Here is a 23,557-nt window from a genome sequence, read left to right on the forward strand (position 1 = left end):
CTACCAGGTGACATATGATTTAGAGATGTCCCATTGCCATTGTTTCAGTTTGATATGAATCTTCTTTTTAAAATTGAGATCTAAAAAAAAAATAAATAAAATAAAATAAAATTGAGATCTAATTGACATACGACACTGTGTGAGTTTAAAGTGTATAACACGTTGATTTGATGCATTTATACATTGTAATACGATAACCACCGACTGCAGTGTTAGGTAACACCTCTGTCATGTCACAAAATTACCATTTCCTTTTTTGTGGTGAGACCGTTTAAGATCTAGTCTCTTAGCAACTTTAAAGTATATGTGCAGTGTTGTTAATATAGTCATCATGCTGTGCATTAGATCTCCAGGACTTACCATCTAGCTGAAAGTTTGTACCTTTGATCAACATCTCCCTATTTCTCCCGCCCCCAGCCCCTGGTAACCACCATGGTACAAACAGTGACCTGAAGCCTCTTTCTCTGTTTCAGAGGAAGAAGGAAAGAAATGGTAAAGGTATGGATAACTGAGATAAACAAACAAACAAACAAAAAAACCCGCTTCCACTTGATCAATATTATTTGAATAATTCAGAGAAATCCTGTATCAAGTTGGCAGATAGCAGAGATGTAGCCTGTCTTCCTTTTGAAAATTAGCCTTCATGCTGTAATACGACACACAAAAGGTATAAAGAAAAACATAGTTGGAATTATACTAACTTGATATGTAATAAACAATATATATTTCCAATTGGATTAATATATGTTATTTGACATGTAACATGTAAAATATGTAATGTAATGTAATCATTTGAATTCTAAAACCACCCAGTTCAAGAATTAAACCACTGCCAATTCAGCTAAATCTCTCTTATGAATTCCTTCCTAGCTTCAGTCTACTCTGAATTTGCCCAGAACTAACTGATCCAGGCTCCCCTGACAAAATGACAAAATCCAAGGTTTTGGAGGCAATTTGAGGCAATTAGATCCTAATTCAGGCCAGACGCGGATGTTTGTCTCTCTAGAATAGCTATTTAGCTTGTTCTGACATCTGGTGGTCACACATGGAATTGCAGTTACTCGTATATCCTCAGGATTATTTTCTTTTTTGAAAATTTTAATTTAAACTTTATTTTCAAATGTAAAATCTGATTTTGTTCACTTATTTCTAATTAAAAATTTTAAAATTTTATTAAATTTATTGAGGTGACACTGGTTAATAAGATCATACAGGTTTCAAGTGTACATTTCTGTAGTACATCATCTGTATATTGCATTGTGTGTTCTCCATCCGAAGTCAAGTCTCCTTCCTCACCATAGATTTGACCCCCTTTACCCTCCTGTACCTCTCCCACCCCGATTTTCTTAAGTTGTCTATATTATAACTTATCTTTATAAGCTTTCTAGTTCTGCGAGTGACTACTGTGCATTGATGAGAACGCTTAAGTGTTAGTTGCTCACATTTATAATTTTTCAGTCTTTTCTATATAGTTTCTTGGTGTATGTATGTTTCCCTTTGCTAATTCAAAAACTTATTGCTGATATGTGACAGGCACTGAGGTAGATGTTAGCAGGAAAAATAGTAATCTGGATAGCAAATTAACCTAGTGTTTCTGATTATACTTTATGACACAGGAAACCTCCTTATTAATCTATAAGGGAAGGAAACCTAACATAGTAAATGATATGTACTGATCACCTACTATCTGCTGGGTATACACATGTTATTTCCCAGAAAATGTCACAGTGCATGTGCATTGCTTCAAATGTAAATAGTAAATGACAGTCATTATTAGACTCTTTGGGAATCATTTTTAAGATAGCTGTGGATGTTAAATTCGTTGGTGAAAGTTTGATGAAGAGGCTATTTATGTAATCTCAAAGTATCTTTAAAAAAACACAAGTTACTTATTAAATACCATGGGGAAAAATAGGAACTGTACAGTGGAGAAACTTGGCCTACTCCACGTTAGCTAAGTGGTCCAAGTTAACATCACGGACAATGGGACAAACCAACGTCACGTGCCTCCTGAGATAATGCAAGAAGGACGCACAGCACGGCTGTGGTGTTTTGCCGAAAAATACGTAATGTGAATCTAATCTTGAGAAAGCATTAGATAAACTCAAGTTGAGGAACGTTCTACAAAATAGCTGGCCCGTATTTTTCCAACAGATTCAAGTCATGAAAGAAAAAAGACTGAGAAACTGTTCCAGATAAAAGGATACTAAAAAACAATATAATAACTAATTGCAACATGTGACCCTGGATGGGAAAATAGCTATGAAGTGTATAATTGGGATATCTATAAAACTAATGAGGCAAAAGTGTAAATAATTGGTGAATATGGATAAATCGTGTATGGGCGTTCTTTTTACAATTCGTGCCCGTGTTCTACGTCTGAAATTATATACATGAGTTAACCCAAAACAGTGTTTCCAAAAGTAACAAACTCTGAGGACAAAGAAGTGGTCTCTGAAAAAGAGATTTCTTTTTCATTATGAAATCAGTGTATGTATGCTTTGTAAAGAATAAGGAAACAGAAGAGTAGACAGAAGACAGACCATCCATCACCCACACGTCCATCACAGACCAACAGCTGCCTGGGAAGATGGACAGGAGTGCTTGTTTCAGGGTAATGCCAAAGCGCAGGAATGTGCTAGAGGAGACATGGAGCGTGGAAGGGCACGGCTTAGGGAAAAACGAGCAGGGGGGTTGCTTTGAGATCGGGAGGCTGGGGCTTGACAACTGAGTAGATGAGCAGGTGGGGTACGACTTCCCAGGAGGGCGACCAGCGGGCTGGAGGAGATCTGAGCGGGTCTGATTCTCCCCCTTGTCGCGCCCACAATACATTTCTGGGCTGAATAAATGAATGCACACGGGGCAGGCCCTAAATTCCCTTCCCACCCGGCAGCGTGACCTCGCGGCTACAACGCCGCCGGGCGCGCACCATCCCTGCGCCAGGGACCTCGGGGCCGCTGACGCACTTGGGACGCAGGCGAGAAGCTCGGTTTCCAGGGCAACAAGCGCGGGGCCTCAGCCTTTCCGCTTGCTCTTGTGCGTCACTTCCGTTCGCTCAATGTTGTCTCACTGTGTGAAGCGGCTCCGATTGGGTCCGACTGCCCTAGTCTTGTAGGGGCGTCGCGGTGGGGATAGTGGCCAAAAGGAATCTTCGGTTCTGCGGGAGGAGCTGGTCGGGGGAGGCAGGTGGAGCTCTGCTTCGTCTCCCAACCTATCACTTTCAAATCCGCCCCTTGGGCGCCGCGGGAAAAGGGCGCCCCGCCGTCAAGTCTAGGGCATGCGCACTCTCACCGAGGCCGCCTCGGAAGTCCGGTGTTCCGGGATTTCCGCGCAACCGGAGGAAAGCCGGGGGGCGGGGCGGGCGAGCGAAGGCGTTGATTGGCCAGTTGGAAGCCCGGCTGGCGGAGCCGCTGTAGACCCCTGCGGCGGGCTCTAGAGTTTCATTCATTCGTGCTTGTACTGAATGGGTCGATTCACGCAGCTTTCACCGGGAGTGTGCTGTGTCAGAGCTTGTGCTGGGCGCTGGGACTCGCAGATGCGCCGGACTCCAGGGGCCCGCGTTCTGGCTGGCTGCGGCGTCCCCTCCTTTCGTTGCAATCTCACCGCCTCCCTGCTCCACTCAAGTCTGGTGTGACAGGGTGTTTGCACGGGGAGGTGACACCCAGCCCATCTTACTCCCGAGACCTTCCCTGAAGGCACCGCATCCCTGAAAGCAGCAGTTGAACCCGGAAAGGCCTGAGGTGGAATCCTGGCCGGCCGCTCACTGACTGAGCCCCCTCCATCACTTTACATTCACCTTTGAAAGGATAGTTATTTTCTGAGCGGTTGTGAGGTTTAAAATGCGCTTTGGCGCTTATTTGGGCGTTGATCCCCACCTTCGTCTCCATTAGTTTGTGTGACTTTGGGCCACTGAGGGGAGGCCTCTGGTTCTCATGCGCTGGCTGAGCCTGAGTCTGAGTAATTCGGAGGTGAAGGATTTACTAATAGTAAATCAAAACCAAACTATTGGCTCCAGATCTAAAGCACCCTCTCCAACGACTTATTGGTGATAAAATTGACTTTTAACTTTCCACTGTCTCATTGCTGTGTCTTATTTCTCAATTGTCCCACACTCAGGAAGTGTTATTGCTTAGTCCCCTTTACATTAGAACAGCCTACTTTATAGGGTCATTGTGAGGATTATACAAGAAATTTTTGCCCAGCATATTGCACATTACCCATCAGGTTGTATTATTGTGAGGGAATACTCGTAGATATGAAAGTCCTGCTCAAGTGGCTGGTTCTTAGCGGTGCTAAATAAATATGGTTGAATAAATGAATCTCTTCCCTTATGGCTTGGGAACTAGGGGTGTGGATAGCAATGCCAGGACAGCAGGCATACATTGGGAGTGTCCCAGCCAAATCAAGATAGACGGTTGCCCTACTCCAGAGCCGTACAAGTGCACGCGACAGAGTTGAGACGGAACTTAGATCTGTCCGTCTCAAAGTGCCTTCCCACACTTGATTTTATTTCATTCCACTAACAGCCCCATGATTCTCCCCATTTTACAGATGCAGACATTGAGATTATGTCGTTAGTGAGTGAAGGAGTGGGTGTTCCCACCTGCACTATGGACTCACGTTTCAGTGACAGTTCTCAACTCCACGAAGCCTGTCTGGGCACTGGACCTCGTCTTCGAGACTGCGTGATCAGTAGTCCAGGGAAGCAGATGCTGCCTCATTGCCCTGGAGACCTTTCCAACAGGGCTCCGTATCATCAAACTGGCTGCCTCTGTTAGGACTTTTGTGGAGGGGTGCCCGTGTGAGTGTGAGGTTGGACCTGATGATTTTAGAGGCTTTTTCCAATCCAACTTTAGGTATCTGCAAACTCCTGGGAGCAGGTTTGGTATATTCTTTGAATTCTCAACATTCAGGAAATATTAAAGCTGCAATGGGAACACAACCCCAGGAACAAGACAGCCCTGGGACGAGTCGGCACACCCGTTTGATGTCTGTGCTGTGGCAAGCCCTTACATCCTCTGACCTTCAGTTTTCTCAGAGATAAAATGCAGATTAGTCTCTTCCTTCTCTCCCTCCCAGATTGCTGGAGCAATAAAATAAATGAATATAAGTGAGTACATTTTAAACAGAGACACACTGTACAAAAATAACTATTTCCTTTGCCAGCTTTCAATCCTGTTTCCAAATTGCTTGTCTTATCCACTTTGGAGAGAATAAGAACAAAGAAGGACTATGGAAAGAGCATAAGCTATGGAGGCAGACAGCCCCAGATTTGAATCCGTAAATAGCACCGGCCATTTGTGTGACCCCAGCCAAGTGGTGTCCTCTCTGGACCTCAGCACTCAGAATAGCTACTGTACCGTGCATGGGTCTTAATGAAGACGTGTGAGCTAAACATGGACCGTTATTCCATGCACACAGACCTCCGGAAAGGGCAGCCTTCTTTTTTTTTTTTTTTTAGATCCAATTGGCTGTATTCAATGATTCATGAGTCAGGAAGCATCCCACCTAGTAAACAGAAAGGTGGTCTCCAGGTTGGCCTCTTTTAATGTCTGTTTTCTGTCCTCTGTAACTGGCAGCCTGCACTCTTCACAATATGGAGCAGCATTTTGGGCAGCTTTATTGTGGGGTCCTGGGGGCCCCTGCCTTCAGCTCTTGGGCCTCTCTGTTGAAAACCCCTGCTGGCTGTCTGGTACACTGGAAATCCAAAACAGGTGGAGACCCGTTTTGCCCTGAATCTGTGTTCTGTTTATAACTCATTCCTACTCCTTGGAAAATAATTCAATAAAGACTCGGTTTTCCACTGGCTCTGGTCAGGGATGAGGGATAGCATATTATTATTTTATAAAAAATATGAATAATAAAATAAGTCATAGAATAGCACTGGGCACATAACAGAGAGTCAATAAGTGCTTGTTGGCTTAAAGCAACAGCGATGGCTCAGATAGTTTTTCCATGGCTGCTGTATTTGCTGAGATAACCATTCCTGTCCTCCATTATATTTTTAAATTGAAAAAGAAATATGTGCATATGGTGAAAAATTCAAACAGAACACAAAAAGACACAAGGGACAGAGTGTCTTCTGCTCCTCTGTTCTCTCAGGCTGCCCTGGGTGCCACTGTTTACAATTCCTGTGTATCTTTCAAAATATGCTATGCACACTCCAACGTGTGTATGTAAATTCCTTTTTAAGTTGTATTTGTGTTCAACATAGAGGGGTTTAAGTCCTTAAGTGGCTTCCGCCCCTACCTAGCGAGCTGGGCGCCTTGGTCCTGGACCTGAGCACGGCAGTCCTGTACCCGGGGCCCTGTTCCGAGTCCTTGATGTGGATGGCTGGCTGGGGCCCCAAAGTCGGGAGTGGTTTTACCCATCAGCGATGGGGACCGCGCAGCAGCACTGGGGCAGTCGGCTCCCGGGCCGGGTTCCGAGACCAGCTACCTCACGCCCCTGCCCAGCCCCTATGACTGTGCCGCGACCGTGCGTGCCTCAGTTCCCCAACCTGTAAAAGGACTTAGATATCCCTTTGAGCGTTGGCGACAACGCTTGTGGGTGCTCAGTCCCCGGAAGGACTTCAAGCCGGGCTCGGCGCGGGGGGGCGGGGTGATTCTGTAGGGAGGCCGCTGGGGCCGGGTCACCCTCTACCAAGGGGGTGAAATTTGAGCTGCGCGCCTTAAGGGAAAAGAAAGTCGCGGGCCGGAGGCCCCTCCCGATGGGCCCGCCCCTGGAGCGAAAGTTTTCCGCAAGTCTCTGCTGCCCCGCCTCCCTCCTTTCCCCTCCTCCTGCCTCTGTCTGTTTGATAGGAGGACGATCTCACGGTGGGCGGTGCTTACTACATGCTGTTCCAGCCAAACGCTAGAATGTAGCTCAGTATTTTGCAGATGAGCTTCACTGGGAACCACAACATACGTTTAGCCAACTGCATAAAAAGAAACCAACATGCAGTTACCAAATTCTGATCCGACTGCAAAGAAGAGACCAACACGTAACTAACCAAACAGTATCTATAAGCAATGGCTAAGCCTCCCCTTAGGGAGGCAGAGCTTTGGAAATCATTCCCTTGCCTCCTTCACTTGTCACAAGGAAGGAAAAACAAAAACGTTTCTTCAACCAAGACTTGTGTTCCTTTGGCTCAGACAGTTCAAGGGGTGAACCATGGTGTTGGGTACATATCCCCCTTCTCCCTGCTCCCTCTGTCTCTTTTCCTCCTCTCTTTCCTTCCCCTCTTCCTTCCTCTTCCCGGCCTGTTCCTTCCGTCCTCCTCTCCCCACCTCCTCTCTCTCTCTCTTCCCTCCCCCTCTTGCTCCCTCCCTCGCTCCTCCGGCATCTTTCAAAACCCGGAGCGGATCGCCGGCCGGGATGGACCCGCGCACGCGCAGGAGCGGAGCCGGCTCCGGCGCTAGTCGGAAGCTCCAGCTCTGAGCCCCAGGGGCCTCCCAAGCTGCTCCGCCCCATCGCCGGCCAGCCCGTTGGCTCCAGGTCCCGGCCCGGGGCCCCCGGCAGAGTAAGTGCAATATGGGGGGTGGGGTCCTGGGCGGAGGAGCGGGCCGGCTGCGGGAAGGCTGTCCGCGCGGCACGGCGGGCGAGGGCGCCAGTGCGTGTGTGTCCGGCGGAGGGGCTCGCCCCAGCCCGCACCCGCCCGGCCACCTGCCCCCGCCGGGGTCCAGCTTGCACCTGCCCAACCCCGATCCCTGCCTGGCGCCTCATCACCCCTGCCCAGCGCCGGGCCCGGGCGGGCTGAGGACGCGGCGCACACCTGCCGCCCCTCGCCCGGCCTCTGTCCGCTCCGGCCTCCTCTCCTCCGCCGAAGCCCCCGCCCCCGAGCCGGCCCCGCCCCCGGGCCCCGCGGGGTCCCGCCACCCGCGGCTGCGGCCCGGCCCGGGGGCCTGGGAGCCGGGCTGCAGCCCCTGCCCCGCCGCTCCCCCAGCCCTGCTTCGCTCCTCTGCCTTTTCCTCCTCGGTGGCTCTGGCTTGAAAGCGCCTCACATCCAGCTGGGCGGCATCAGGCACTGTCTCGGGGCGGGGGAGGAGGGTTTGGGGGGACCTCGCGCTGTAAACGCGGGCTGTGAACTCCGGAGCCTTGGGAAGTGTCAACACCGGGCTTCCCTTCGGTCTCTCCGGGTTTGCCTTCGCGACGTAAGTGCCGTGTAACCCAGAACTCCGGTGTTAGCATCGGGGGCTCGTTGATTTCACAGGTTTTATGGCGACAGGGATTAAACTGTTGAAAGCAGCGCTCGATTTCGTTCAAAATGAGCTGGAGGCGTGGGGCTGTGGCATCCTCCATCCTACGCCCCCCACCCCAGGTCTAAACTAGTGACTGTCGATATTTTAAAAAATTTTTATTGGGGAATATTGGGGAAGAGTGTGTTTTTCCAGGACCAGTCAGGTCCAAGTCAAGTCGTTCTTTTCAGTCTGGTTGTGGAGGGCGCAGCTCGCTGGCCCATGTGGGCATCTAACCGGCGACCTTGGTGTTATGAGCACTGCGCTCTAACTACTGAGCAAACCGGCCTCCCGACTGTCGATTTCTTTAAACATAGTTGCAGTCCAGCCCGACTGCATAGTAGCATTTGTTACAGCCCTAGAGCGTGATGTTGCCCACCCAGGAATATTGCAGGTCCTGGACAGCTCCTGGCAAGGTTTTGTTTGTTTTTCTGAAATTGTGCTGCAGACTAATAGTAGAGAGGGAAGAATTGTTGTCAAGAAAGATTTGTTTTTCAAATAACAGCTTTATTGAGGTGTTGTTTGCATACCATATAAAATCCACCTATTTAAAGTGTACAACTCAGTGGTTTTTAATATAGTCACAGTTGTGCAACCATTACTATTCCACAACATTTTTATCACTTGAAAAAGAAGTTCCATATCCCTTGGCTGTCACTCATTCCCTCCCGCATCCCCTGGCAGCTATGGGTTTACATTGTCTCGGATTTGCATATTTTGGGATAATAGACTATGGCCTTTTGTGACTGGCTTCTTCCACAGTATTTTCAAGGTTCACCCATGTCGTACCAGTATCAGTACTTTGTTCCTTTTTATGGCTGACTGATGTTCTGTTGTGTGGACAGACCACATTTTGTTTATCCGTCCTTCAGCTGATGTACATACGTGTTCCCACTTTTTGGCTCTTATGAATAGTACTGCTATGAACATTTGTGTACGAGTTTTTATGTGGACATATGTTTTCAGATCTCTTTGGTATGTACCTAGGAGTACAATTGCTATTTATATGGTAACTATGTTTAACTTTTCGAGGAACTATCAAGTTGGAGAATTACATTGTTGACATTTTAATATTTGTATTCAATTAGTCTCAGACACCCAAACCGGCTCATTGCCAGGTCTGATTTCATCAGATTCTCCCTTGAAGAGACCAGTGGCAAAGCATGGCCTCTGGAGCCTGGTTTACAGGTCAGAAGATGGTGAGTAGATGATTGAGCCGGGTTCTTCGTCTGCAAGATGGAATGTAGGAGTACTTGTTTCTTAGGATTGTTGTGTCTGTGTTGTAAGGAGCCCAGGGCACTTCTGTTTCCCACCTTCCTGTGTTAGTTGCATATTTTGAATCTGGGGCAAATGTGAACAGGAAATTTGTTTAATGCTGAGCTGCTTCAGGCAAAGCCCTGCTTTAGGTTGGAAGGTTTACTGAGCTCAGGGATTTCATTGCCGGTATGCTTTTTTGTGCCTCATTAGAACTAAAAGGGACCCAGGGGATCATCGAGTCCAGGATGACTTCCTCGTTTAGATTTCATTGATTGGTAAATTCTAAAAAGCCGGAGGATCAATATCAGGGTTGTCAATGATTATTTTTGCCCCGATAGGACAATGGAAAAACAACCACCATCCCCTCTCACCATCATTTTATAAAAGCAAGAATGTTTTAACAGCACAAAATGACGTTCATGACCTAAACATAAATAACAATAATAGTTAATATTTATAAAGCCCTTACTAAATTTACTTCAGTTTAGTTTTGTGGAAAACTCATACATTGTTCTTATTTTTCTCGTTTACTTCAGACTAGAGAAATTGAACACCTCCTGTCCTCAAAGCTGTGTCGAGGACCCACTGTCCATCTATCTTCAGGTAGCTCTGCGTCTCTTCAACACACTGGGCTGCTGTGTGCATTGACTGTTTGGCTCACAAAGGAAGGGTCCTACAGGAGCAGCATAAGCCATCGTTAGATGAGAAGGGCTGGGCTGGGCTCTAAACCTGGCTGACCTGAACACAAGACTGTCAGCTCCTTGAGGTCGGACCTTCTTCCTTTTTAAACTCTAAACATTTTGAAATACATACTATATCTAAAGTACATGTCGTGTTTAGGAACAGTTTAAAGAATGGCAGAACAACCCCTTGGATCAGGCACTCAGCTTTTTTTTCTTTCTTTTTTTTAGATTTTATTGAGGAAGGGGAACAGGGCTTTATTGGGGAACAGTGTGGACTTCCAGGACTTTTTCCAAGTCAAGTTGTCCTTTCAGCCTTAGTTGTGGAGGGCGCAGCTCAGCTCCAGGTCCAGTTGCCATTGTTAGTTGCAGGAGGCGCTGCCCACCATCCCTGTGGGAGTCGAAGAATTGAACCCGCAACCTTGTGGTTGAGAGCCCACTGGCCCATGTGGGAATCGAACTGGCAGCCTTCGGCATTAGGAACACAGAGCTCCAACCATCTGAGCCACTGGGCCGGCCCCAGGCTCCCAGCTTAAGAAATAGACCATCACTCTCACCTCTGAAGCCTACTGTTTCCCTCTCAAACTGTATTCCTCTTTGCCACCCGAGTAACTACTTTCCAAATATTTTTTCTTTATAATATTATCCGATGTGTAAATGTCCCTAAACAATGCACTATTTAGTGTTGCTTGTTTTTGAACTTTATATAACAGGATTGCACTGCTGGCGTTAATCCACAGCTTGCTTTATTTCTCCATCCTGTCTTAGACACTCATACATGCCCCTGCAGGCTAGCTGTAGGTCATTCATTTTCACTGTTCCGTAGCACTCCCTTGTGTTAAAAGATCACAGTCTACCCACTCTCCTGACGGCAGACACTTGTGTTGTCTCTGCTTCTTGCTTCTGTGAACCTTTGTTTATGTCTCCTGCCGTTCACATGCCAGACTTCCTCTAGATGAGACACTGCCAGGCCTAGCACGTACCAGTCTGCTCACGCACCTGTCGTGGAGGAGTTACCTTTGACCTACAGCTTGCAAACACTTTGTGTTTTTCATACTAAAATGCTTTGTCTGTACACCCATGTACATAGTAGCAATCCTCACAGTAGCCGGAAGCTAGGAACAACCCAAATGACTTTTGATGAAAGAATAAATAGAATGTGGTCTAGACATACAATGGAGTATTTACTCAGCCTTCAAAAGGGAAGGGGATTCTGACACCTGCTGCAACGTGGATGACTCTGGAGGACGTTATACTAAGGGAGCTAAGGCAGTCACTACTTAGGTCCCTAAAGCAGTCAAATTCATGGAGACAGGCTTGGGCAGGGAGAGTTAGTGTTGAATGGGAGCAGAGTTTCAGCTGGGGAAGGTGAGAAAGCTCTGGCGATGGTGGCACTACAGCGTGAATGTACTTAACGCCACAGAGCTATACACGTACCTGGTAAATTTTATGTATATTTTACCATAATGAACACATTTTTTGGTCAGTCTGGTGGGTATGACATCGTCTGTTTCAATAGTCTACTGTGGTTTCAATGTGCTGTTTCGTGATTGCCCTTGAGGTGGTGCATCTTCCTGTACGTGTCTTGGCTCCTTGCGTGTCCTCTTCAGAGATGCCCATTGGAGCATTTTGCCCATATTCTGCTTGAGTGAGGTATCTTTCTCTTAGCCCTGGATGATCCACTGTCTTGGTGCCATTTATTGGAGAGTCTGTCCTTTCCGAATACCCTACCACGGCATCTCTGCCATATTTCAAATTACTGTGTGTAGGGGTCTGGATCTGGGCTTGATGACATTCCATTTTTCTCTTTATCCCTGTATGAGTACTATGCCGACTGTAGCTTATCACTTCCCCCGATTTATTGAAATACAATTCACATACCATATAGTTCACCCATTTAAACGTACAATGCAGTGGTTTTTAATGTATTCACAGAGCTGTGCAGCCATCATCACAATCAATTTTAGAATATTTCATCACCCTAAAAAGAAACCCTGTGCCTCATTAGCTGTTCTATCTGGTCTTGCTACCTGGTGGGACAAATGCCCTCTGCAGTGGTGGTTCTTCAGGAGTTTCTAGGCTGTTCTTGACCACAAATTAACATGTTGCATTCCATGAAAAATCTGGCAGGAATGCTAATCAGAATTGTATGGAATCTATATATCGAATTGGAGAAAATTAGCATCTTTATGGTGTTAACTGTCTCTGCTCTTGAACACATTGGGACCCTACCTTTCCATCTACACAGCCTGGCACGTGGGAAGTTCTTACTAAATATCAGGTATGTGAATGATGAGATTGTATACCTCTTGAGCTTTAACTGTCTCCTTTTATAAAAGAGAACACAATCTCAGTGAAGCTGGGACTCACCTGTGGTCACACAGGGTGACAGCCAGGGCTAGAGCCAACTCAGAGGGCCCAGAGTTCTCTGCCACCTGCTGCTAATGCAGTCGCAGTATCTCTTTGCTAATAATGTGTGCTGGTTGGCTGCTTTCACTGTCATTAATTTGCTCTTACCTGTCGGCGTCTTTTCTCTGGTGGGCCTGTGTGTAATTTGTGCACACGTGTGCACAAGGGAATGAAGGTCTGTGTGTGGGAGAGCCCCATGGTGTACGAGTAGTTTGTGCCAGGCACAGACTGCCACTGAGCGCGCACTTGAATTGGGAAACACAATCATAAAGGTTGGAATTTCCATTAGGATGCAAAAGCCTCAATTTCTACAGCCTACTAGACCTTGATGTAGCCCACCCTAATTTTGGGTGCAAACATATTGAGTAACACGAGGAAACTTCATTGTACAGTATTGCGGAAGGAGGGCTTTGCATGATTTTTCTGTTTCTTTTTTCTCACCCTCGTTCTCCTGGGCCTTTTCATTATATTCTGCTGAGGGGGTGGGGAAGCAGTTCATTCATTTGTTCCTTCCTTCATTCAGCAAACACTTTTGAGCACGGACTCCGCCCCACGAGTCCCTGGTGAGGTGTTGGAAGTAGAAAATAAGAGATAGACCCGCTTGTGCAGGAGCGCAGAGCCCAGCCCAGCAGCGGAGGTGCTGTGGTAAGAGCTGTGGTAGCTGCAGCTTCTGAGGACACATTGTATCCCGCAGCTGCCGAGGACACATTGTATCCCGCAGCTGCCGAGGACACATTGTATCCCGCAGCTTCCGAGGACACATTGTATCCCGCAGCTTCCGAGGACACATTGTATCCCGCAGCTTCCGAGGACACATTGTATCCCGCAGCTGCCGAGGACACATTGTATCCCGCAGCTTAGCTTCGTGTGGGCTTACCCTGCCCTCTCCTCCCCACTGGGCCAGCAGCCCCCCGCCTGCCTCAACGTCTCCTTTTGTCTGTTCGGCAGGGTCTTGACCATGAGCGTCCCCGACTACATGCAGTGCGCCGAGGACCACCAGACCCTCCTCGTCGTGGTCCAGCCGGTGGGCGTCGTCTCGGAAGAGAACTTCTTCCGAATCTACAAGCGGATCTCCTCCGTGAGCCAGATCAGCGTGCGCGACTCGCAGCGCGTGTTGTACATCCGCTACCGGCATCACTACCCGCCGGAGAACAACGAGTGGGGCGACTTCCAGACGCACCGCAAGGTCGTGGGCCTCGTCACCATCACAGACTGCGGCTCGGCCAAGGAGTGGCCGCAGACCTTCGAGAAGTTCCACGTGCAGAAGGAGCTGTACGGCGCCACGCTCTACGACTCGCGGCTCTTCGTGTTTGGGCTGCAGGGGGAGATCGCGGAGCAGCCGCGCACGGACGTGGCCTTCTACCCCAGCTACGAGGACTGCCAGACGGTGGAGAAGAGGGTGGAGGACTTCATCGAGTCGCTCTTCATTGTGCTGGAGTCCAAGCGTCTGGACAGGGCCACAGACAAGTCCGGGGACAAGATCCCCCTGCTCTGTGTCCCGTTTGAGAAGAAGGACTTTGTGGGACTGGACACGGATAGCAGGTAAGTTGACCCAGAGGCCGGGCCCTTGGCCTCTGCGGGGGTTGTTTCCTGGCTTCCACAAGGGATGAGAAGGGTGGAGTTGCACTGCAGCCAAGGGGTGGAAAGGCAAACCCAGGACAGCCTTTGGGTAAGGGAAACCCTGCGAGGCTCAGTGTGCCACTTCCTCCCCCTTCAGTCCCGCCCGTGGGTCCCCCCCTTTCAGCCCCGCCTGCGGCCAGTGCCCTGGCAGCAGCCACTTGGGGCTCTGGGCACCAGAGGAGGCGGGTCTGAGCTGAGAGGTGCTCTGAGTGAAGGGCGGTCAGAGCTGGAGACTTAGTACAGAAAAGAGAACGTGAGATAGCGCATCAGGATTTTTTATATTGATTATACTTCCAAATGATAGTGTTTGACATGTTAGGTTAGATAAATATATTATTATAATAGTTTCCAGTGTTTAGTTTTTACTTTTTCAAACGTGGCAACTAGAAAACTTAAATTGATGTACGTGGCTCACGGTTTAGTCCTATTGGACAGCGGTGCCTCAGAGCAGAGTTTGAAGCTCGTATTCAGTCTCGCCCTTGGATTTATAGGCGAGAGTCTGAGTGTGGAAAGGCTACAGACCGAGGAGCTAGTGGAGCTGGAAGGGGACCCATGTCCCGTGCTTCCAGGCCGGGCACTCACTGTGCACGGGTCAGACCCCGTCTTCTGCCCTGGGAGCCACTGTGTCAGATGCTGTCAGCCGAGACGCGTATCGGGGGATCAGAACCACCAGGGCCTTTCTAGAGACTTCCTTCCGCAGAGGGAAGTGTCTGTAGAACAGGGAGCGTGGACAGAGCAGGAAGCGGTCAGTCCCCCTGCGACCACGTCGATGGCTTCCCTGTGCATCTGAATTGCAGATGGCTCTCCTGGGCCGTGTACTCCCCGTCCGCCCTCCGCTCTGGCTCCCCTGTTGCCGTGTGGCATCTGTCCAGCAGCAGAGGACGAGCTGCAGCTGAGGCTGCGCCTGTGTCCCCAGAGTGGGCCCCTTCGGCTCGGGGGAGTGTGGGGGGCTGTGCCAGTCCGGCCTCATGCCGTGGGCACCCTGAGCCGCTACCGGCTCCTCGTAGACTTCGGGTGAGGGTCTCACGGGTGAGGCTTGATGACACAATGTGCAGCCTGGCCCAGCGCCCACCGCAGAGTCGGGGCTCCATGTGTGTCTTGAACTGACCTAAGGTCAAACACTGCCTTTCTGGTTGTTGGTAAGTTGGCAGAGAAAATGTCTGGGAACCGAGAGAAAATTGGTCCAGGCCAGGCCAGCCCTGCGGTGAGAAGCTCAGAGCGCAGCCTGAGTCACGCCGGCCTGGGGCGCCTGGCAGCCTGCGGAGTCGTTTTCATCTCCTCACCCGGCGCGTGTAGGTGGCCTGAGGGAAGGACAGGCGTAGTCCCCACGACCTGTACCTCATCCTCGCAGCGGCCTGTGGTCACATGCCAGCGCTCCCCTGTCTCTCCTTGGAGCTGAGGTGGCAAAGGCCAGGAGCCTGGGCAGCTGCTGAGGGCAGAGCTGCTGAGCCCCGGGCTGTCAGGCGGGTCGTCCCTGATGGTGTGGGCGGCACGGCGCACTCAGCCCCTGCAGCCCCGCGTCAGGCAGCCTGCGGTGGGCAGGGCCCGCGTCTCCCCACCGCACAGACCGCTGGGTGAGCGCCCGCAGCCTCACAGCAGCCTGGGCTGGCAGCCCTGCTCTGACCCCTGGCCCGGTGCCACCTCCTTTGCTATACGAGGCACCGGTGACAGATTTTGGTCTTGAGGCCGCAGACCCACCACACCAGAAAAGACCAGCTTGATTTTGCCTTTTGAAATCTATGCTCACAATTCCGCGGGAGTAACGAGCCTGTTTTGGGACTTACTGTCCTGATACTAACGGGGCACATACTGGCTGATATTCACAAGGGTTGATGGGGCGCCTGCCTCCGTGTGCCGGGCACGGCTGTGGGCGTCGACAACACAGCCGCGCATTGTCCCTCCTTCCTGGCGGCCGCCCCACTCTATCCTAACTGCACTCAACTCTCAGCCATCCCTCGGACTTCAGTGAGGTAACAGCAACCCCAGAGCAAACGCAGGCCCTCTAATCACTGTCAATCCCCGTGGCCGTCACTGCTCCACACTTCTCTGATTTTTGCAGCAATGATTTGGGGCAGGGACAGAGCCCAGCTCTCACCTGCACTCTTGGTGGGAGTGATAGAAAGTGTCCACCTGAAATGAGGTCGTATTTTGCAGCTCAGAAGGAAATGCCTAGATGCAGGTCTGGTTTTGCTTTGACTTACTGACCGCCCTGCTAGGCTCCCGTGGCAGGTACCGCTGAGTTCAGGTCCAAGCTTCTCTGAGGCATCAGGTGGGGGTGGGCACTTAAACACCACGTGTGTCCCCAGCCTCATCACAGCCGGTGGTAAATTCTCATTCATGGACTGTCATGTAGCTGTCGAAGTTATTTTTGTTCTTGTGTGTTTCTAATTTTCGCTTGTTCCTCTTTCTTTTCTTTTCCTTTTTTTTCTCTCATACCGCCCTGTGAGTATGTTGTTGGGTCTGAAAAGGTAGGCTGTGAACGTGCTGCGTTGACAGTAGCTAGCCCTCCCCGTGCTGCCTTCTCTCAGCTTCATCGCTTGAAAAACAAAAACTTCCCGCTGCCTCCATCCATGTGTTATCCTGGTCGTCCTTTTATTTTCTAATTTTTTCTTTTGAATCGAGGCTTTCCTGGCACGTAACCCACCAGTGTCTGAGACCTACTAAAACACTTGCTCTGGGGAACTTGTTTGGTCTTACTGAGTCTTTGTGACCAATGAGCCCTTACTAATTTTTAAAAAATTTGTTTTGAGGGTGTGAGATGCTGATTGATTTTGGTGGCTGCAGAGGGGTATTTTTGGGCTGTTTAAACTGGGAAAGTGAAAGACGCGAGCGCCTCGCTTGATTCCGGCTTTTAGATGTGCGCACTGGGCACGTGACCCTTGGCTGCCGCTCGGCGACGTGCATGACGAGGCTTCTCCGTGGCAGCCAGCGCGGAGGCGTGCCCGGCATGGGGGGCTGGCCGCGGGGGGATGCTGGCGGAGGAAGCAGCTGCCAGTTTCTTTTGCTTTCACCTTGAGCATGCCGTGGACTGTCCTTCACCTTAGCCACTTTCCTTCACAAAGGGGGCGGAGGCCCCCCTAAGAAAGATGCCCGTCTGGTGCCCCCTTAATGAGGGTGACTTTTCTAAGTCTCAGGAAAATACAGCCTTCTCCTAAATAGCTAGTTCGTTTGGCTCTCGTGGGCACGAGGACCTCCGTAATGGGCCAGAGAGTCCCCGCTGCGTTAGCCAGTACGTGTTCAGAGCCAGCTGTGCCATTCACGTCGGCAACCGTACAGGCCCTTGTCTGAACCGGCCTTTACTTTGAACCCCGTGTTGGCAAGACATGGCGGTGTCTGTATTTGTGGAGGCCTCTGCCCGTCACTGAGAGGCGTGTCGTGACTTTGCCGTGAGGAAACTCCAACACCCAGGGTCAGCCCTGAAGAGAGACTCTTCGGTGGCCCCAGACCTTGTACTCTCCCCCCAGGCCATCTCACCCATCGGGAGAGGTTTGCCATCACCGTGCTGGGCAGGAGGCCTCAGTCCAAATGGGGAAGCCTGGCCCGTTCCTGCTGGGGCCCCATTCCAGGGTCCACGTTGGATGTGGTTTTTAGGTGCCTATTCCACATTCAAGTGACGATTTCAAAGTGGCCATTGACGTCGTGAGCCTGGAGCGCAGGTGAAGGAGCTAGCCGAGCAGCGTCCACGGCGAGCTGTCAGTATTCGGCTTGCATTTGAACGTGACCGTGGATGAGCTCATCTAGAGAGGAGTCCACTGAGGTGGGAGGGAGTCCGGGCTGTGCCCACGGCCTTGGAGGAAAGCCCGGGTCGTGGAGGTTAGTTATTCAAGCAGTTTGGGATTTGAGAAGTGGCTGCCCTGTATCCCAGAGGTGCTGGGGGCGGGGCAGCTACTAAAGAAACCTGAGGGGGCATCTCAGGGTCTTGCTCTGGCGGCAGGCAGGGCGTAGGTGAGCCTTCTTAGCAGCCGGAGTTGGTGGGAGTGGGGAGAAGATAGGGGAGAAGAAGGGACGCAGGCCTCCCACCCTCCTCGGGCCTGCGTCTCTCGGTCACACTCATCCGTGACTGAGGGCCGCAGGCCCGAGGAGGATGGGAGGCCCAGCCGAGTGGACTCAGAGGCAGGTCGCATCGGGGATCCGAGGAGAGAGGTGATGGGGAACTGGGAGGAGGAGCTGACATGTTGGGTTGTTGGGGAGTTCCAGAATAGTCTTTGCCCTCCCAAAAATAGACTTCAAAAAGAAAACACACCTGTTAAGGACATCGATAGTTACTGTGGAGGGAGCAGTTCCTTTTGGGTCTTTCTAAACGTCATGCGCTCTGTTGGGAGGTTCCGAGACGACTAAGACAGCCTGTCACAGGGGCTTAATGCTTATTAGGGGGAATGAGTCAGGTGTAAGGGGGAAGGGAACGAGCATGACGGTGTCAGGTACCACTCAGCCGCCCTACCTGCGTATTTCATTCAGTCGCAGATGCTGGTAACCCTGGAAGGACCTGGTCTTGAGGCAGTTAAGTCCCTTCCTGTGTGTCAATCTACAACAGAATTTTTCTCGTGTGGTATTTTGGCGATTTCCTCCAAAGTATTTTTACATAATTTAAAATATTTCATAGTTCTGTTGAATCACATGACCTTAATATGAGAAGCTGTGAGCGTATTTAGATGACTCCTTTTTGTCAAAATCCTGTTTTCCAAGCAAGTAGTTTCTGATCGCAACGATGGCACTTTCATTTTTGAAAATGTGATGGGTTACCTTTGCCCCAGCAGAAGTGCGCCTTTGTTCAGTCCCTGAGAAGACGGAGTAATTTACTTTTTTGGAAGAGCTCAGGCAGGGTGCGTTAAAGTAAATGTCAGTGTAACACGTGGGGAGTAGTGTTCAAGCCTAATTCACATCTGCTGAGTGAGTATAATCGTAGTACTTGTAACCTTAGCCGAGTATTAAAAACCTACGGTTGTGTTACCGGGGGAGGAAAGGTGATTTTAAAGGCTACTACGTCCTTTTCCTGGTGAGGGAAGGTGGGTACGCACTGCCACGCCCGAAGGGAGAGGCTTTGGAATGGCGTTCTGTGAGCCACGGGCTGGCCCGCTGTTTCTCATAAGCACAAGGAGTTTCTGTTACATTATTCTATCCCACTGTTCGACATCAGGTGAGGATAGGAGTCCCTACACAGCACAGTGGGTTGACATCAGAGTAAGATACCTGCACAGCTGTGAAGTGGACCTTTGTTCCCCACAGCTCCAGTGGCAGGTGACCCATTAAGTGAGAATCCTTGACTTTGGGCTGTGGGCTGTGATTTTGCCTGTTGCTCCTCCCTCCCCTCTCCCCAAATGTCCTCAGAGAGGTCATGGTCTTGATGGAGGGATGGACAGACACCCAGATGGTAACTAGGCTGTCCTGTCCTGGGGGGCAACCCAGCTGAGAGCTAAGGACACTGTCAGGAGCGTTCCTGGAGGCAGAGGGCTCAGCATTGAGTTCTGAAGCCAGCATGGGAGTCGGCCAGGTGAAGCAGCCAGCAGGGTGGCTCAGGTGGCAGGAGCAGCCTAGGTGAGGGCTGGAGGCTTGTGGGGCAGGGGCGGGGGGAGATGACCCTGTGCTGAGAAGCTCTAAGGGGTCCCTGCCCTGGAGTTCAGGGTGGGAGGGTGCCCCCTGGGGAGGTGCTGGAGAAGGCCTGGTCATGGAGGGCTTTGGAGGGGCTTGTCTTTGTGAGAACTGGCAGCAGAGGGAGCGGGGAAGGTGCCAGCAGGGAGTGACGTAGAGGAGAGTTAGTCCTGGTTTTGCTTCTGCTGATGTTCTGCAGAGGGAAGGGTTGGGATGGGCAGTGACAGCTCTGTGTGCATTTGAGACCCATCCATTCCTTTGTTTTTGAGTCCAGAGGAGAGGGGTCGATACACAATAGTGAGCAAAACGGACTTGCCTCTTTGGAGCTTGCAGAGGTCAGAAGTTGATTCAGCACAGAACATTCTAGGAACACAGCAGGGCCACCTAACCCAAAGTGCAGAGGTTGGAGGCAGGGAAGGCTGCCTTGAGAAATGACAGAATGAGCCCTGAGGAGAGCGGGAAGTACTGAGACAGAAGGCCAGGTAGAGCCTCAGGTCACCCGGAGGCCGGAAATCAGTAAGGCTGCGAGTCGGAAGATCATTATGAGCTGTTGAGGTGACCAGTGGGGGAGAGAGGTGACAGGTGTCACTTGGGGGTGGCAGCGGCAGTTCAGATGTAGTCTTCCCTTACGGGGGGGCCTGTTAGCATTGGGGGGGCGGGGGCACGATAACTGCCTGAGATCAGGAGAACGTGGAGGCTGGTTCCCTTTTCTTTCCCTCTCTGCCGCGTGGGATGATCTTACTTCAACCAACATCTGGAACAGAAACGCGAAATTCCAGGCTGGCCAAGGAGTGGTTGAGCTTGTGAAAATTTGAGATGGCGGCATTTAACTTTGTATTGAGATCTGTCAATCACATTCACGGAGCTGGAAATATCATACCTTTTGGATTTATAGGGGAGTTTATTTTTGATAAGATTGCTTTCATGGTCAAATCAAATTTAATACAGCTGTTATTTTGTCTTGAAAAAAATTTAAAAATGATACAGGAAGATGCTGGTGTCATGTCTTTGGTTTCTGAGTTGATGCGGACGTAGAAGCCTTTGCATTATTTATTGGACCGTCCTCGCCAGTATGTAAAGAGCAGTTAGCGAGCGCCCAGTCCCGCCCTCTCTAAACAGTGCTAAAGCTCGCTCTGAAAGAGTGAAGCTAAAGATCTTGGTTGCAAAATCCAAGTGCTTGGCTTGTACTCTGCAGCGTAGCTCTCTTTATAAAATAATAATAGGTTTGAAGTTCAGAACGTGGAAGAGAATTGAGTTTCTAAAAAAGCTGAAATGAACTTTCTCGTGCTAATGTCATGACTGGCAAATCTGAAAAGAAAAACCCTCTAATATTGCCTAAGCGAAATGCACGGTAGAAGTCACATTCACCATTGAAAGCGTAAGTGTTTTTGAAGTCAGGACAGTCCCAGCTTACCGACTGGTGATGACGGCTGCTGGCTTTCAATTACCGAGCCTCCAGCTGCCCTCTTAGCGTGTGTTTTTGTTTTGTTTTTTGGGTTTTTTTGGTAGCGAGAGTTGCATAGCGCTTAGCTGCGATGCTTTCGGGGCACACTTGGCGCATTAGCGATGATCCGTCTCGGTGCGTTTTATGTTTCAGACACTACAAGAAGCGGTGCCAGGGGCGCATGCGCAAGCACGTGGGGGACCTGTGCCTGCAGGCTGGCATGCTGCAGGACTCGCTCGTGCATTACCACATGTCCGTGGAGCTCCTGCGCTCCGTGAACGACTTCCTGTGGCTTGGAGGTAAGGTTATCCGATGGAGACGATCAGATGCGTCATTATGGCAACTATTATTTGAAATAAGAGAGAAACAGAGAAAAGATAGCTCTGAACCCAAAGGGCTAGGATGGCCCATGGCCACGCTTGAGATTCTTAGGCTGTAACCGCCATTGATAGAAGCCTGTCATGTACTCCAAGGAAAAGTAGTGGCCTTTTTAGGGGAGACGAGGCTGCAGGTGTCCACTGCCATCGCGAGAGAGCCCCTTAGGGTGCCTGATGTGGGTAGGCGCTGTGGTCCCGCTGGGGTGGCATGACTTTGAAATATTCTCAGTCCAGGGCATTTCCTGCCCCACATCTCGGTAGCGTCAGAATCTGGTGCAGCGCCTGCCACTTGTGCCGTGTGCACTGCACTGTGGGTGAAGTGAAAGAATGCGTGCGGGGCTGAGGGGCCGCCTGTTTCACATGGGGACGCAGTCCCTCCGTGACACCTTGAGTAGCGTGAGAGTTTTCTGTGTGGCCAGCCTTGACACGGGCACGCGAAAGATGACAGGTGGCATGTGCCTGTTTGTAACCGTGACCTGCAGGTTCGATCTCTGTTTGGGGGAGAATTGGCATTTCCACCTCAAGTGTTCAAATCATCCTCAGGCACTGAAATTCTAACTCATTGTCTTTTTTTTTTTAATGCCCAGCGGCCCTGGAAGGGTTGTGCTCGGCGTCTGTCATCTACCACTATCCTGGTGGAACCGGTGGTAAGATGGGAGCTCGGAGGTTCCCGGGGAGCTCACTTGCTGCTGAAGCAGCCAACAGACACCGACCAGGTGAGCGCTGCCCTTTCCTTGGTCTGGACCCAGTCAGTCCTTGAGCAGGTGCAATGATGACCTCTCCCTCGAGTTCAGCCTGACTCATGTTTGAATAAAGCATGGAGTCTGTGGAGTCCAAAATCTTGCACATGAGAGATTTTCCTGTGATTTTATTGCACGTTTATGGATCTTATTGAATACTATTAATGCACTGCCAGGACTGGGGGGAACACTGCGTACAATTTCATGGCAGGTTGACCAGAAGCTCTGTGTCTGGTCTTCTTCATAGTGTCTGTATGTGGGGTGAAGCTGGTCCCAGAGGTCAGACATGCAGCTAATTCAGGGCCTGGTGGCGGGTTCTTATTCTCCTGAATGATGAAGTTCTCTTCATGAGTTAAGGCTGATTTGCTTGTGTGTGTTCGCACCAGTGACGCATAAAGTCTGGAGAAGCACACACACGTGCTTGTTGAATGAACCGCACCCTTTTGGTCCTTAATGAACGAACTTGCCTTTAATGGTTCAGGATATGATTGTCATGTTGCCCAGGTCACAAAGATAGTAAGAAAGAATGCAGTGATCAGGTTAGACACAAAACTGCTAGTTGGTTTCTGTTCCGTGAGATTTTTAGACATTTTGCCCCCAAAGAGAAAGCCCACAGTAGTTAATGTGTATTGGGTGGGGAAATGCTCACTTTCCTTTTCCCCGTGAAATACATATCATCCCCCGTCATCAGCAAAGACTGCAGAGACCACCTTTATGGACCAGTTACAGAAGCTGCACTGTCAGAATCGGGGTGCACACTTCGTAGGACGACTTAGATGAATCCATAATGGTTCTTGAAGACACTTGACCATTCTTCAGCAGAGCTGTCCCTGTTGATCTCAGTGGTATGTCAGTTACTTGAAAGGAAGGTAAAGCAGGCTGTGGAGGGACGAGCTCTGTTTCGAATATATATCTCTGCTCCTCCCTTTCCTGTCCTTTATTCTGTCAGTGTTCCCCACCTGTATTTATTCCTTGTTCTGATCACTCTCTCTGGTATGAGAGTACAGCACCTGAAGTTCTACTGTCTTCTCTAGGCAGCTGCCAAGGGCTAGGGGCTCCAGCACACTCAGGAAGGTGAAAGCCTGTTTTGTTCTCTCTTTGGGAGAAAGTCTTCAGCGCTCTCTCTGGGAGTGCCAAAGGTTGGAGGTGGTGGTGTGTGGCTCCCCCCCATAATTTGAAGAGTTATAATGTGTCAAGATTGTTCTGTTGTGATTAGTGAGGCTCC

At 50.1% G+C, this 23,557-nt stretch overlaps 1 protein-coding gene across 5 annotated transcripts in view; it reads left to right on the forward strand.

Annotated features, from left to right (window-relative positions):
- The first annotated feature begins 7,342 nt into the window (after nucleotides 1-7,342).
- TRAPPC9 (trafficking protein particle complex subunit 9) overlaps nucleotides 7,343-23,557 on the forward strand; it is a 319,931-nt gene continuing 303,716 nt past the window's right edge. For 2 of the 5 annotated variants that reach the window (XM_074316655.1, XM_074316658.1), the window contains exons 1-4: nucleotides 7,343-7,501; nucleotides 13,511-14,104; nucleotides 21,369-21,514; nucleotides 22,180-22,308. In XM_074316655.1, coding sequence (XP_074172756.1) covers nucleotides 13,521-14,104; nucleotides 21,369-21,514; nucleotides 22,180-22,308 — 859 coding nt within the window. In that variant the 5' untranslated portion in view covers nucleotides 7,343-7,501; nucleotides 13,511-13,520. Of the gene's footprint in view, nucleotides 7,502-10,009; nucleotides 10,077-10,102; nucleotides 10,240-13,510; nucleotides 14,105-16,532; nucleotides 16,651-21,368; nucleotides 21,515-22,179; nucleotides 22,309-23,557 lie in introns of those variants that run through there. The other 3 variants (XM_074316656.1, XM_074316657.1, XM_019724385.2) reach the window with 3 other exon arrangements.

The sequence above is a fragment of the Rhinolophus sinicus genome, linkage group LG12, assembly GCF_036562045.2.
Source record: "Rhinolophus sinicus isolate RSC01 linkage group LG12, ASM3656204v1, whole genome shotgun sequence".
Lineage (NCBI taxonomy): Eukaryota > Metazoa > Chordata > Mammalia > Chiroptera > Rhinolophidae > Rhinolophus > Rhinolophus sinicus.